The sequence below is a fragment of the Myiozetetes cayanensis genome, unplaced genomic scaffold, assembly GCF_022539395.1.
Source record: "Myiozetetes cayanensis isolate MyiCay16 unplaced genomic scaffold, myiCay2020 scf4, whole genome shotgun sequence".
Classification (NCBI taxonomy): domain Eukaryota; kingdom Metazoa; phylum Chordata; class Aves; order Passeriformes; family Tyrannidae; genus Myiozetetes; species Myiozetetes cayanensis.
Window position 1 is genome coordinate 18,460,376 of NW_026087631.1, and position 15,904 is coordinate 18,476,279.

The 15,904-nt window shown below is 36.0% G+C and overlaps 1 protein-coding gene across 2 annotated transcripts in view; it reads right to left on the minus strand.

Annotated features, from left to right (window-relative positions):
* Nucleotides 1–6,191: 6,191 nt before the first annotated feature.
* The window catches only part of AP3S1 (adaptor related protein complex 3 subunit sigma 1), a 31,314-nt gene continuing 21,601 nt past the window's right edge, over nt 6,192–15,904 (minus strand). The window contains exons 6-7 of one of the 2 annotated variants that reach the window (XM_050329016.1): nt 13,707–13,748; nt 7,352–7,495 (exon numbers count right to left, since the gene is read on the minus strand). In XM_050329016.1, the coding sequence (XP_050184973.1) occupies nt 13,713–13,748 (36 nt within the window). In that variant the 3' untranslated portion in view covers nt 7,352–7,495; nt 13,707–13,712. Of the gene's footprint in view, nt 7,496–13,706; nt 13,749–15,904 lie in introns of both variants that reach the window. The other variant, XM_050329015.1, reaches the window with a different exon arrangement.

Here is a 15,904-nt window from a genome sequence, read left to right on the forward strand (position 1 = left end):
TGAAAAATATGGATGCCAAGCAAACTAAATGACTGTGGAATATTATTCATTCTTCTGGTGGGCAGGAGAGAAATTTTCTTAGAAGGAAGTATCACTTTGGAATTCCAGATTCCTGGCACTGAAATTAACATACATGCTGAAGGAATCCAACTCTCTGCTCCTTTTAGCCTGTCATTTACTTAACAGGTAGTACGGCTAGAATGGGCTAGGAGAAACAGGAGACTAGGGAACTCATCTATTACCACCACACACCTTGAATATTCACCCCACCAGCAGCCCTATTACTGTTTGGCATGAGAAAGTGCACAAACATAGTGTAAGTACTTCCTTATGTTCAAAAACACTGCTATATATCTATATTCTACATAGCACTTACTAAGAAACAGCAAGTTTTCTCTTTTCTCATATTCAAATCCACGTGCTTTTTGTCTGTCTTTGTTAATGATTCCTCATCACCCATGCCGCCTTTAGATAAATCTTTGTCGGAAAAGTAAAATTAGACTAACCAGCACTGTCAGAAGAAAACACTTATTTCAGCAGTTTAAAACTCTCTGCCTTTGATTTTACCTGAAAAAAGATCTGTTTTTGCAATCGCTTGTCTTTTTCCTGTAAATATCAGTTAACTCAATAAATTATTTCTCAATTCTGTCACATTTTTATCCTAAGATTATAAAACTACCTGTTTAGCTTCTTCTTTTACAACCTTCCTTACACTTTGTTTTCCTTACAGCTCTTCTTTTGGGTAGCATCCTTTTTAAACTGCTCTGCAAACTACCAATTTCTTTTGCCCAAGCCCTCTCCTCAATACTTCTCTCCTGGAAAACCTAAGTGAGATTCAGCAGGAAGCCTTTCACCATGCATACTTAGGAATGAATTTAAAATAATGACTTCATGCATGATGTAAAGTCCTATTGAGTTACCATCCACCTTGCCTTCTCTCATCCAAGTAACTCTCTTACTGTTTTCTTGGGTTTAGTTGGGACAGACTTGACTTTCTTCATAGTAGCACACATGGTGCCATGTTTTAGCATATAAAACAGCACACCCTTGTTTCAGCTATTGCTGAGCAGTGCTGCCACAGCATCAAGCAAGGACTTTTCTAACACCACCCCACTTGCAGCAGGCTGGGAGTGCACAAGAGACTGGGAGGGTGTGCAGATAGGTCATGTTAATTTGTGTTGTGCTAACACACAGCACTTGGATATGAGTATTTTATAAACGGCAACCTAATAAACTGAAAAGATATACAGTGGTATTAAACTACTTAAAAGAGTTGTAATATATTCCTCAGAACTTAAATTTCCTGAGCCAAGGAGGCTCATTTAATGGGGTAGTACTTGTAAGCTTTTTGGAATCTATTGCACTGATGCCAGGAAGGAAAAGATCTATTTCTTATCTTGCTTCTGATTTCCTGAGTGACTCTATATTATAAAATGCTCTCTCTGTTCCTACCTGCTGATTTTTTTCCTGAAGATCATCTCAGTAATAACACCTCTTGCTGAAGAGCTGTAATTCAGGCCTTTTGTGTAGCCTGACACCACCTAGGACAATTGCAGTACCTCAAGAGGCTTCCTCAGATTATCAGTCCTATACTACAAACTCAAATTACCCATTGGCAAGAGGCTCACACACTAACTTACTTTCTTCCTCCTTTGCCTGCACTGTGACTCCAGTATACATGTCCACATAAGGCCTTGCCTCTAACCAAGTCACTTGTCCTTGATTTTAAAGGAACAAGGGAAACCTGAGCCAGGATGCAGATGCCTGTATATACATAGTTCTATACAGCAACATATTCACAGAATCACAGCATGGTTGGAATTCGAAGGGACCATAAAGATCATCTATTTCCAACCCTCATGTTATGGGCAAGGACACCTTTCACTAACTAAAGATTGCTCAGAGCTCCATCCAAGCTGGTCTTAAACACTTACGGGGATGGGGCATCCACAACTTCTCTGGGAAGCTTGTTTCATGCCTCACCACCCTCACAGTAAAGAATTTTCTCCTATTATGTGATCTAAACCTACTGTCTTTCAATTTGAACTTGTATGTTGCAAGGGCAAGCACACTCTGAATGAGCACTCAACCCTTTGAAGAAGGACGGCAGCCAGGACGTGCCCTGGTGGACTTCGATGCAGGTATCTGTGATGATACGTTCCCTGAAAACAAACAAAAGACAGACACACAGACAGCCTTCGCTGTTGAAACAGACTTTGTACAGAGATGCAGGCAGGCAATGACACGAGATGTCAGACTGTCTCAGGAAGAGAAGGAATTATGTGTTTTGTCCTAGGGTGATCCAAACAATTTCTGACATGAATTGAAACAGGATCTAACTTGAGAGTGGGATGACTGTTTGAATTATGAAAGATCTTTGCTCTTCTGACATATATCAGCAAAGCAAATGCCTTTACAGTAGTTAAGACTATTTCAAATGCAGAGTCCATTCCAGTTTTGCTTCTCTCTTTTGCAGATGGTTTAGTCAAACTTGTTTGGATGAGCCTTTAGTGCAGACGTGGGTGCCATGTACCATGGCTACACCAACGGCAGAAGTTTCTTAGGTGCACACACAGACCACTGGCCATGCAGACACACTACCAAACACTTGAGTCATGCAGTTAACCCTGCAATCATCTGAAGCTGTGAAATTCAACTTGTGTACCACAGTAACTGCCGGCCAAGTGCTGAAAACGCTCAGAGAAGAGGATCTATGGATCAGTCTGTGAAATCTAACAGAAAACACTGAGACCACAGACTTGTCCATCAAGCTTCTCATCACAATCATTACAGACCTGTTTTTATATCCAGCTCTGCTAAAAGGCTTATAGTCCTGTTCAGAAAGAATCTGCAGAGGGATTTGCTCCACTCTTTCTGGAGTGCTGGCTGGCTGGACAGCAGAGCCAGTGCAGAACAGGACACCTAAGGCCTCTGTGTGCTGCTGAGTTTCAGAAGATCCAAACTGAGCAGGAAAGAAGTGGAATATGTCACAAGTGTGCCTGTCAATCTGCCTCATGGATCGATGCCGGATCAACTCAAATGTCCCCAGAGTCCAGCCATGGGCATAAATAGAGGTTGTCTCAAGCTCCAGCTCCTCCAAAGTCAGACCACAGTCCTACTGTGCCAAAGGCCAAAACCTCCACAGACAAGAAATTTGGCTGCTAAACTGACATTGCAGTGAGACTACCTTTGTGTTTTCGCCCACAGGATCAAAGCAAAACCATTACCAGAGTATTTTGAGGTAATCTCTGAACACCAAAAACTGCAAGGACTGATCATTAATGGAGAAAGGGAGAGAGATTTATGACTTGTGATGATAATCTAACTGTAAATAACAAAGGATTATTTTTTGTGAAATTACTTGTTCACCTTTAGTCAAGTTTTGGCAGTACTTTGCTGCTTTCCTTCCTCCTAGTAAAAATTATGCATACTCTGTGCAGAAGTTGTGAAATATTTTCTGCAAGACTTAGGCTCTGTTTAGACAAATAGTGACAGACAATTATTTGATGATAATAAATTTTAATTTCCAGTTCCTTCAGTATACCCCACTAGCCAAGTTCCCATTCAGCTATCATGGCCCTCAGTAAAACTCAGGACTAATTTTAGCACTTACTGGAATATGCTACTAGAAAGAAAAGGTCAAAATGTGTACTCACAGGAAAGCAGCACCAATTTCCATCAAGTAGAATGAATCACAGCAGCAACATTGGTTTAAAAGGGGGAATTTTGTAAACACTTGCAATGTAAAATAATCCCTTTTCCCAAAATATATTTGAAAAGTAGTTCACTATCCAGGGAGGAGAGGAGATGCAGCACCTTTACTGTCTGTGCTGCTGATATTACAGACAGCATCCCCTGCCAACATGAGACACTTACCTTTTAACAGAAAAAGATTTTCTCAGCAGTACTTCCTGCCCCTGCCCCAATAGGAAAACAAGCTGTTCCATTTCAAGTCTCTGAAGGCAGATGAGAATGCCTACTCATCCTATTGAAATTTTATCCTTTTTGCCCTTTCCATTTGTTTAGAAAAATCCATCCTGCGGTTCTAAGAGATGCCCAGAGTTAGGAAAAATGGCTTTCAGTGATTCATTTACACATGCTCCTACCCTGATAAACACCATTTAAAAGGCATGGAGGTGGAGTATTGCAAATTACCTGCTTGTCTTTTGCTTCTGAAATATGATCCAAGATGACCTTTTCACCTTTTAAACAATATCTAGTGCAAAAGACTGATGTTATATATATACATACATATATATATACACACACACACAAATACATATATGGTACACGTGGTTTTTTCTGTTATAAAAGCACTAAAATCATTTAAATGTATAATCAAGGGCTTAATTTTTTACGCTCACAGGATATTTCCATTTTAAAAACTAAGTAGTAGTTAAGAGGAAACTGATGAAATAGGAGAAAGAATTCAAAAGGCAAATCATTCTCATGAAGGTGAAGAACAAAAGCAGATCAGCATTGTGGCAAGCCTATAAATATCTGAATATAACACAAGACAGGCCCTAGAAGGTAAAGAGAAAGGACACCATTTCCATCATTTTTATCAACCAAGTATCCTATCTTCCTCTGTTAGGTTTTTTTTTAAGGCACAGTAGTGTCAAATGACATGGTAAGGTGACAGTATCTCCCCTGTCAGACTAAAGAGACTCCTCTGGCACAAGTTCAGTTACCCTCAGGAAGCCCACATTGTCATTATCATCCGTGTTTATCTAAGGAAAAAGTGATTGAGGTTTTCTGTATGGTGCACCTCTTCTGAGCATGAGAGAGAATTTCTCTTTGAAAGGAGTGTCATTTTACTATGAAAAGTCTGATAAAGCATTTCTTCTCATGCAAGGATTTTCTCAGTAAGGAAGCAACAGCTGTAAGCTACAGCCTCACATTAAATACTTGCTGGCTTGTCACAAAAAGAGAAGCTCCTTGAAAAGCCTGGTGTCGAAGGAAGAGCTGTCCAGAGAAGAATCTTTTCTGGCAGAAGACATATAGGACAGGAGAAAAGACACAGACAACAGTAACAAAACCCATAAAATGAAAACAAAAGAGTTTAAAATGGTCATGTAATTACTAAAAGGAAAGACCCAGTTTTCTGGCCATTGACAGATGAGACGTGAGAAATTAATCTAAAACATGCTTCATGTCAAGATGCAGACATATTTTCTTTCAGGCTTGGGATGATTCAAATAAAACCAGAAAATATTTCTCCACAAGGAATGAAAAATGTCTTAACTACATAAGCTTACAAACTTGAAAATGAACCACAGGGAAAAAAGTGAGACAAAAAAATAAAGGACTTTGAAGAATTTCCAAAATTGTGAGGTTCTTTCACAAACAGCCCAAAGAACATTCTGTAGGTCAGAGCACCAAATGTTTCAAAATTTCCTATTTATCCTTTGGCAGCAGAACTAACTAAATCCTCACACAGGGAACAATGAGGAAAATTTTCGACATCTTTACTCTGACTGTCACATGGTCCACACATTAACAAGAAAAACAAAAGTTGGCAAAAGCAGGTGAAATTATAAGATCCAGATTTGTACTAGCTAAGCTGTCTAATTTGGGAATAGAAAAGAATACCTCATAGGTGAAAAAAAAAGGGATGTGTGTTTAATTCTTTCAATTTTTTCTGTAGAAATGATAGAGGTAGTTAACTACTTATATCGCACCTGAATCTTCTGAAGCTTCAGACTAAGAAAGTTGATTTGGAAGAATAAATATTCATTTCAAGAGGTATGGAAAGATCAACTCTGTTTTCAAAAGCATTTTAAAACCAGTATATGTTACTTGATACATTATGAATGTAATAGAAAAAATATATAAGAAGTTGTTGTTCCCCACCACCACCACCTTAAGAAATACACTAGAATTCCTTGGATTGTATCATATTTTCTAATTAAAAAATAATTTTTCTTTCTTTTTCTTTTTCAAATGCTCCCAAAGGGCAGTTACTATGTGATTCACAGTGATGTGATTCAAAGTTTATCTCATGGGCTATGTCTTAACATTCATCTGAAAGGAAAACAACACCTGGTTTATAACAAATCCAAACTTCCGAAGTTATGCAGGACTTCTCAAACTAGTCCTGGAATGTGTTGTCCTTGATACAATACTACTGTATTTTCCTACACAGTATCAACAGAATACTTTTTTGGAGGAAGAAAAAGGCTTTAGAGGAATTCTTAAATATCCCAATGATACTTTTATTATTATTTTAAACAGACTTGTACATCACATAGAGCTTAAGAGCATGATTATAAAAAACAATCATCACTATCCCCCTTTATGTTTTTTAAACCACAGAAGAGTTTAAGAGCTGAGCAACTTACACAGAGGTGATAGCACTTAGATTTCTCTGAGGTCTTGACAATACTACGTATCTCATAAATCTAAATCTTGAAGAAGAGAATCACAAAAGTCGCCAGGCACAGAGGCCCTAATAAAGTATCCCCATTTATCTTTCCAGAGTGCCTTTTTTTTATCACATTATTTGACAGACTCACATTTACAGGTCTGAGCTGCCCAATCTCTTCAGCCAATTCTGTGCTTCTCACAACACATAGAGCAACCACAGAGGCCCTTTTTCCCAAAACAAAGTCAGACCATCAGGGAAAGTCTATCAGACTGTGTAGTTATCAACATCTATATGTAAACAGAAGTAATTAGGTCTTCAGTAAAGGCAGTTTCTTCCTTCAGAATAATAACAAACAGCTTTTGTGAGAAATGTAAAGAGCCAATATGCTCAACGCAATACCCCTGTGTAAGCCCTTCAGAGATAAACTACAACATTAATGCCTGCTACAACAGTATTTATATATAATCAACTGGTTCCATGAAAAGGAAATATGTGTTTTATTGCAAACAGTAGACTTCAGACAAACAGGTATTTAGAAGTCCAGTTTGTTATGATTTTATTTAAACAAAACATGAGTTTAATGTTTTCATGCAATATTTGCACTTAAGTCTTAAATAATCATGACAAACAGAAGTAGTTAAAGAATGCACTAATTATAGACCTTGGTGAATATACAAAAAACCCTCAGTATTATAGGTTATACAAAGTAAAGAACATCTTGAATACTTCCCCAAAATACTGCAGCAGCTGAGACACAGTGATATGCCTTACAAGGGCATAGGAATGTAATTTAGAAATCACATGAGACCTACCCCTTTCCTTTAATTTTACAAACAAGACAAAAGCAACATTCAACTCCACACACTGATTTTTCAGATTATATCTATGCAGTACCTTTAGTTTTATCCAAATAGTAAAAGTTAGACACGTTTATTAGTAAACAATTATGCGGTAAATCTCTATTACATTTCTTCCTTGGAATTACCTGGAGTAGTCATGTTATTTAAAAGTGGGCAGGTTTGGTACTTTTATACTGATGTCACCGATATTAATATTTCTTGGGATCTCTGGCAGATTCATATTCTTTACAGCTGAAACAGCCCGGGCTGGAGCTCCTGCTAAACCAGCCTGTATACAAAGTGAGGAAAAATGCAAGTCAGGTAAGTTGGTCACAAGAAGATTCACTAGCAATATAAGCAGACAACTATCTTTTCAAGTAATTCTATGGTAACACAGTTAGAAAGACCAGATGGTAATTGTGTTCGGAATGAAATGGGTTACTTGGAAATATTAAACCAGAAAGAGAAAACAGTTCACATATTCCTTTTTATATGGTAAAACATGTAATGTCAACTTGATGGAAAAGTATGAAGGGGAGGAATAGGAGGCTTATCAAAGCACAATGTAATGTGCACGTTCTAGAACAGACAATCTTGATGTTGGATGTCCAGTGTGCTATCTGCCTCCTACCTATTCTAAAAGTTCATGTTTCACTGTTGACTAACATTGGTTACGAGTTCAGAATATGTGACCTCAAAGTAACAAGGTGCTGAATGTCAGCTGAATCAATGACTATAGATATATATATATATACACACACACACAAACACACACAAACACACACACATGTATAAGGTATTTCAAAGTGGCTTAGTCAAAGATGAAAAGGATAAACATCTTGCATTTGTGGGTGATAAAAGGTACGGCGACAGATCATTTCTGCAAACCAACTAGAATGATCTGCTGTCCCACGGTATCTAGTTATACACTAAGATATCTGCAGACCCCAGGCACGCTTGAACATTACACAGCAACCTGGTTATGCCTGGTTATAAAACTATTAAATTAAATAGTACCTATTTCTTATTAAACCCTCTACCGTATGTAGTCTCTCTTCATGCAAAGCTAGAGCCTTTCATGTATAAACATGCAAGTTTTACAATACAGAATTACTGACTTCCACTCTGTTCTCTTAGACGAAGTCACTGCCAGGTTTGCATACTAGCATATCTTAGGAAATGCTAACAATTGATAGCTCAGAAGCCTTAAGACATAAAGAAAATTATCTTTCCTTATTGCTTCTGGAGAACACCTCTCCAAATCCTTGGTTTTTATTTTTAAGGATATTATAAGGACTACTAGAAAAAGGCCAATAAGTGTTACTGTATTTGATGAGAAAAAAGATACTATTAATTTGAAGTACAGAAATGTTTCCCCTACAGGTTTAGATTCTCTATGTGCAGTTATAATTAGCCGTGTGGTTTTACTTCAGGCTTGCCACAAAAGTGTAAATATAATTTTCTTGCAAGAAAAAAAAGCATGGAAGATTTTAAAACCTAAGCTCTTATTTGCAGAAAAAGACAACATATTCCGAATTATGTGCATATGTAGAAAGAAGTAACTTTTATTTTGATATTTTAAAAGTAGGACAAAAATATTCAAAAATAATAAAAACCACAATGCAATTTACAGAACTGCTGCAGTTTTAGAGTGTGGCATCTTGCAGGTCCAGTAAAAAAGGACAATCTACAAGAAACAAAGTAACATGCTAGGAACTGTTGAAAAAAAACAAAACCAAAAAACAACAACAACAACCAAAAAAAACCAAAACTAAACTTGTATAAATGGAAGGATTTTCATTTTAAGTTTGTCAAAAACTAAAGAAACAAGTACATTTGCAGATAATTCTGAACAAGAAATACAGCCAACCGAGAAGAAAAACTTAGAGAAGGTTGTGTCATATTTGATTATTGAAAAGTATTGGTAGGTGGCTACCGTTCAAAGTATAAACTTATTTGATTCTTGATTTTCACTGAAATTCATTGCAATTACATGGTAAAAGTACTGAGGAGTACACCTGACCTCCGTGGTGTCCACCTAGACTACTGCTCAGAAGGAGACGGACATCCCACATGCTTCACAGATAACAACTCTACTTTTTGAAGGCTGTCCAAAAATGTATTTTCTCCCTTTTACTGCTCTCTTATGAGAAATAAATATAAGGTCCAGTTTACATAAGATTTCCATTTATAATCCTCCCTACTCTTCTTCCTTCTCCCTTTAAAAACATAACCCATAGACAAAATAAAACCGATTAAATTTCTGATTTTGAATGAAACCTTTTATATCATGTGGAAAGGCTAAAGCATCACAAATCCCTACATCGTAGTCACAGGAGGATTCCCAGTATCAAAAACAGAGACCAGAGAGTCATGAGTCATCTATTAACAACATCTTCCCTGCCAAACACTCCTCTACAACACACGCCAAAGCTGGGAAAAGCATGTGGGTGTAGCAGAGAAAGCTCAGGAAACTTAAATCTCTAATGTAATCAAATACGACAGAATCCAAGTTCTCAGAAGTCCAGACTAAGCTAAACTAAAAAGGTGCAAAAAAGTATTTTCAAAGTCTCTTTTTCCTTGGTTTCCCCTGTCATCATCAAGTTGATCAAGTCCATCACTTCAGAGGCTCTTTCAATTACAGTATCTTCATGAAGGGGAAAATTTGGACCTAAAAGTAGTAGCATTAAGAAATACAAGTATTCAAAATCTGTATCCCTGAACCTGCCATACCTTGTAGGGGCAGTATTAGACTTTGCAATTTCTTGCTATTTATTAAAAAAAAAGTGGAGAAGGCATGAAGCTGCTCAACACTGTCCTTTTATATTTGAGAACTTGAAAATACTAATTTCAAATCAAGATGGAACTATCAGTCAAGTTTCATTAGATAAAACAATAAATGCTTTTAATCTTTTAAATTCTATATTCATTAACTGGAGAAAAGTTATTTAAGCAAAAACAAAAGTGGGGCAATGTAAACTGTTTTCCATAGAGAAGATGAAAACACTAATAAAAAGCAATGAATTATACAATTTATAACTGAAACAATGGGAAATCAGAAAAATATTGCAAGTGATGGACATGGTCCACACAAACAGGCATGGCTGGCAACTCAAAAGAGAGATGCCTTCTGGGTGACTAGGATGCAGATTCCTTATTTAATGAAATTTATTCCTAATTTAATGAAAGTTATTTATTCTTAATGGACAAATAACAGTTTCAGTATAACTGGTCATCATTTTTACCTACCTGCAGCTATCCTGTTTATATAGACTTACAGTCCCTGCCTCCCGCCCCAATGGCATAGGATACAATGGAGACACAATTGAGAATTATTTAAAATACCACAATTGACATGACTATTGCCCTTCCACCCCCCTATACACTCACAACTTCCAACAGTCATGTTTCATGAGGACCATTCTGGAACAGGATCAGCAAAGATCCCTGACAAAACTGCTACAAGTGTCCAATTACCTCTTTTTTTGACAGCGAGATTGTCTTTCACTATCATATGCTGGAGTAAAGATTTTCAAACCATTACATTCTCTTCTCTTGTATTTCTCTGTATTAAGTGAGTTTGAGAACAGTGTATACATAATATGCACAGCAGAGTTCTATTTAGCACAATCAATATCAACCCTGTCAAACACAATACAGTATTTCTAAGAGAGAGCAAACAGTTCATAAAAAATGTCTAATGGATAAAACGACTGAAAAGTACCTGGACTCTCAAGCTGGATAACTAATACAACTCAAATGCTACCATATCTGAACTCCTCAGCATTCCTTTTAAGCCTAACAGTGAACTAGTATGCAGTCCTTCAATTTATTTATTATTTCTTTTACATGAAATGAACTGTATTTACAAACACAAGTGTACTACAGGAGGTACTTCCAGACCTGTGTGCCTTTTAGGAGTTTTCTAGAGGTACCTGATTAAAAGAGCCATCACCATTAATACTGAACTCAACAAGTTTCAACTGTCTTTTTCATCACATAATTCAGCAGGTAAGCTGGTGAGGTGCAGAAAAAAAAAAAATCTGTTTCACTTGAATAAAACCAAAACACATAGCAAGCTTTAAACGTGCAGTGAATGATGAATTGCCTATCACAGCAAGCAAATGACTGAAGCAAGTGAAAATGAAACTTCTTAAGACATATTAATGAAATTTCAAAAATATAATACAAATTGCATACAGCTGGTTTTACAATAAGCCAATACATCACATTTTTGCTGCAGCTGCTTTGTAGTCTCAATTTAATTTGTTAGTGAAGGTTGTGCTTTTATGTGGAAATGGTGCATATTAAAATGTTAAGTTCCATTACTGCAAAAAACTCTTTTAAGTATGTTCTTACACTTTTAGAGTGAAAAAGCAATAACATATATGTATAGATTGAAACAGACATATTTAATAACAGAACTTTCACTCTACTGGTCCTAGATTATCAAGTGAGAAGTATGAGCTGTCATTAATTTACTTAGTTCATTGTTAATCACTATAGGAATCAATTTTCTTTGTTCTTATCATCACCCTTTCTCATAATCTCCCACAGATAACTTCATATAAAAGTGATCCCAGCAACCTTGTTTTACTCTTTAAAAAGAAATTCAGGTCATTTGGGAAAAGTACTGCACATCACAAACACTGTTAATATGCACATACAAATTAAAAAAATATTCAAACTGTCATCCCAAATAACTCTACACAAAGCCAGCTATCACTAAAATAAAAATATACAGCCTACTGGAAAACAAAATAATGAAGGCTAACACTTTGCAAAACAAGCCACCCTTTTCCAGATATTTTGGAGGTACCAGGACCTCTCTGCTAATGATGCTTCAGAGCAATGCTTCTTTTCAGAACAAGTATGACTTCAGGGCAGCAGGGTTATGAAATCATGAAAGGATGCAATACATAATATAAAGGAATGATCATGTCCCCTGCTCATGAGGTTAAATAAATGAACATAATTAGAGAAAAACCAAAATGAAGTCTGCAAGTATATCAAAATGAGGCCAAACAGATAAGAAGACTTAAGACATACTCTTAGAAATTTTAAGCACTTGAATCACAAAAAGAGTAATGGATGGGAATGATTAATTATTTCTTTGTTTGTTTTTCATTGCCAGACCCAAAAATAAAACCAGAATATGCATGAGCAAAACAGAGAAAACGGAAAAGTAGCTTTGCACAAAGAAAAAGAAAAACAAAAACAAAAATGAAACCAAACCAAATCCTGAAATCAAGCTCCCTAGCGTTACCAATGAAATACAGACTACATGTTAGAAGTGTTGATGTATTAGGCAGAGGTAGATCATGTACTTGATTTTCTTCACCTGCTGTAGCATACTTCAAAATTAAAATGTTGTACACTACCAAAACTACTTTTAGCTAATGCTTTTACAACTCAGTGCCACTAAATCCAATTACAGAATTATTATTTGTTGAATTTTAAAGGTATTACAGTACTTTACCCTAAAAAGATCACATAAAAAGTAAAGAGCAAAGCTATTCATAAATTACATAACCTTCATCTGCAGTTTGAATAGACATATACTTAAAATGAGTGGAAATTAATTTTGAAGTACTGTCATTAACACTGACTTTCAAACTGTTGAGCTGAACTCAATGTTTTAAACAACAAATGACAGGTGACAATGACCATAAACTGAACTTCAAACATACATTTTCCTCCTTTTTCTGTTCCTTGTTAATATTCATGTTCAGTGACTGCAGTTACCAAGACATGTTGGAGCAAAATCCAGTTATTCAGATTATAACAACAGTAAATGTACATCTGAAGTTGAGTACGTGTTGACAGTCCTTCTCATTTTATGTCTGATATACTCGAGGCTGGATAATCAACTTTGGTATTTCTACATCATCGTTACAAACTGCACTGATAATTTTTATTCTCTAGGTATAAAACTATTGGGTTTGTTGGTTTTGGGGAGGTGGAGGTTAATGTTTCCTTCACCTGAAGCTTATTCTGAAACTTCTCTTTGCAAGCAGGTGAAAGTTTTTTGTTTTCACTTGGAAATACTAAACACTTAAGCAAAAGAGTTCACATTACTTATTTTAGATTATCAGGGACAAGATTGTCCCAATGACAAAGCTATGTCATTGCATCATAATTTTGTTATCTGTGTGTTCAATTTTTATTGAGAGTAATTTTGCAGGGTTTTTGGTTAATATTCACACAAGTTCATACTCCTTTGTTTCTTAAACAATGATACAAAGAAAAGTTAAATTCTAAAATGCAGGAAGAGAAACAAAATAAAAGATATGATGTCAATGGAAAGCTAGTAAAGTACACTATAGCCAATAAAAAGATGAGGGAACTACAAGAAACTAGCACAAAAAGTAGGCTACAAGGACTAGTATGGGTATTTTTACACATAATTTTTGAGTCTGGCCTACATAATTTGTTGCCTTTGACATCATTTTGCTTTCCCTTTTTGTTAAAAGTACATTTTTTCTAAAAGTCAGCAATACCTTTGTCTACCTGTCCTGTCTGGGAGACTGAAAGATAAAGGTCTGTAAGAGAGAAGAATGGAAAGAGCTAGAAAAGATCAGGAGGTTCGGAAAAAATGAGGCCCAACTTAAAAGTCTAAATCACACGCAGTTGAATACTCCAAACAGAGAAGAGGTAGCCCAGGTTTACCTACAATACTTCCAGAGGCTCTGAATAAAATCCCAATTACCCCTCTCCCAAAAAATTCCCTCCCTTTACACAACAATCCTTTGGTTCTAGAAGGATTGACCAGAAACCCATTCAAAGACAAACACTAAGCTGAAAGGTAGGGAAATGCATTTAAGACAACATTTCTCAGGGTAGAAATAGTTTCCTTTGTAGCCCATCCAAGCAATATAAGAGCCGAATCACAAATCAAAGCTAGGGACTCCCTTACAGTGGTTTAAATAATTAATCTCTGTTGAAAGCATTAACAAACTCTTTGAGCTGATAACTTTGCTCAAACATATGTGAATTTATTAAATACATTAAGTCTTCTTCACTAAATTCTTCCTCAAAGCCTAATTAGAAATCTAGTGCGTAACTAAACAAATACCTAATGTCAAATGCCTAAATTTTGTATATTGCTGGAAGTCAGGTGGGCACAATAAAAACTGAAGTATTTCTTAAAATCCAACTCAGTTACAACTTTATTAGTTTCATTACTTCAGTTATAAAAGAAAAGGCAATTTACCCTTAACGTAGCTGCTTTATGAATGCAAGAACTATGATGGAGGTCTAAAAGCCAAAGAGACTAAAGCAACAGTTCTGTGGCGCAGGAGGCAGTCCTATGAACTACAGACTACATCAATAATTTCTAAATTTTAAAAACAGGTTACCTTTTTAAAATAAAGAAAACTAAGATCCACTAGTTCTGATTTCTTAGTGACCAGCATTCAAAATTTATTAAGTTATTATTGAGTTTGATTTACATAGATTTACTTGTATCTTGAAAGTATGTGTTCAGGAAAGACATACTGGAACTATATTGATCAAAAAGACAAAAGGAAAAGAAATAGCAACCAGGAAATTTCTGTGGATACACATGAAACAAATGATTAATGATCTGAGGAAATAGTTACCAGGTATTGTGATGTATCTCAGCATTAAAGTAACTGTTAAATTTGAAAAGAAACAGTCACTGAACTAAGAAACAAAAATTATTTGTTGTGAGCAGCCTGTGAATTGTTCTACTCCATCCCAGTCACCGAGTGTTTTAATTTATCACTGCTACTTCTTTACCTTCTATAATTCATTTCTGAGTGTGAAAAAAGAAGTTCCTGCACTGAACTGATGTGTTTCAGATGACCGGTCAGAGATTGGGCTACGGTTCATTTGGTAACAGAATTCACATAATTACATGATTTCAGGTAAAACCAATATGTACATAATACATGGTAGGGCATAGCTGCTCAGTGAGTTCAGCTTTTGGGAACACTGTGCTACTTTTCCATCAAATTAAAAAAAAAAAAGAGTACACAGAAGTTATTCAAAAATAGTAAAAATTTATGAGAATAACTCCAAATTTGAGAAAAATATTAAAATTAACATTTTGGACATCTTCAAAAACCTACAATGAAGTCCTTCCAGATCCATATTGCTAGGTACTCTATCCTATCATATCATACCGAGCTTTTTCTTGTTTTTTGGCATATTGTTGTCCTGCTATTGGATACAATTTGGAAGTTGTGCAAAACAGACAATTAATTGTATGAAAAAAACGTGGGTAGTGCAGTGTGAGACTGCAGAATTAGGAGAACAGTATGCCCTGTACCAGTAAAAAAGCTGAAGAATTCATTTCTTTGCTGTACTTCAGTTAAAACCAGGGAGTTCTCTGGGCCATCTCCTAAAATGTCATTTAGTTCATATTTATGCCACCTGCAAGATTTCAGTCTACTGAGCTGACTTCAACTTTAGAAACAGTCTCCAATCCAAGCAAAGGTTTGTTGAGAAATTTTAATATTATGCTTTGAAAATCTGATGATGTGTTCTTCTGTGGAATCACTCTCATCAATAAGAATCAAACACAGACTTAGCTAAGATGTACTAGCAGTGTTTTGGCCTACAAGGTACGTTTGGTGACGTTAAAGGAACAATAATATTCTGTGTCATAGCTAAAGTGATTCTAAAATCCTTTCTTAGTCTGTGTCTTTCCTAAACACAAGTTCGACAACTGTTG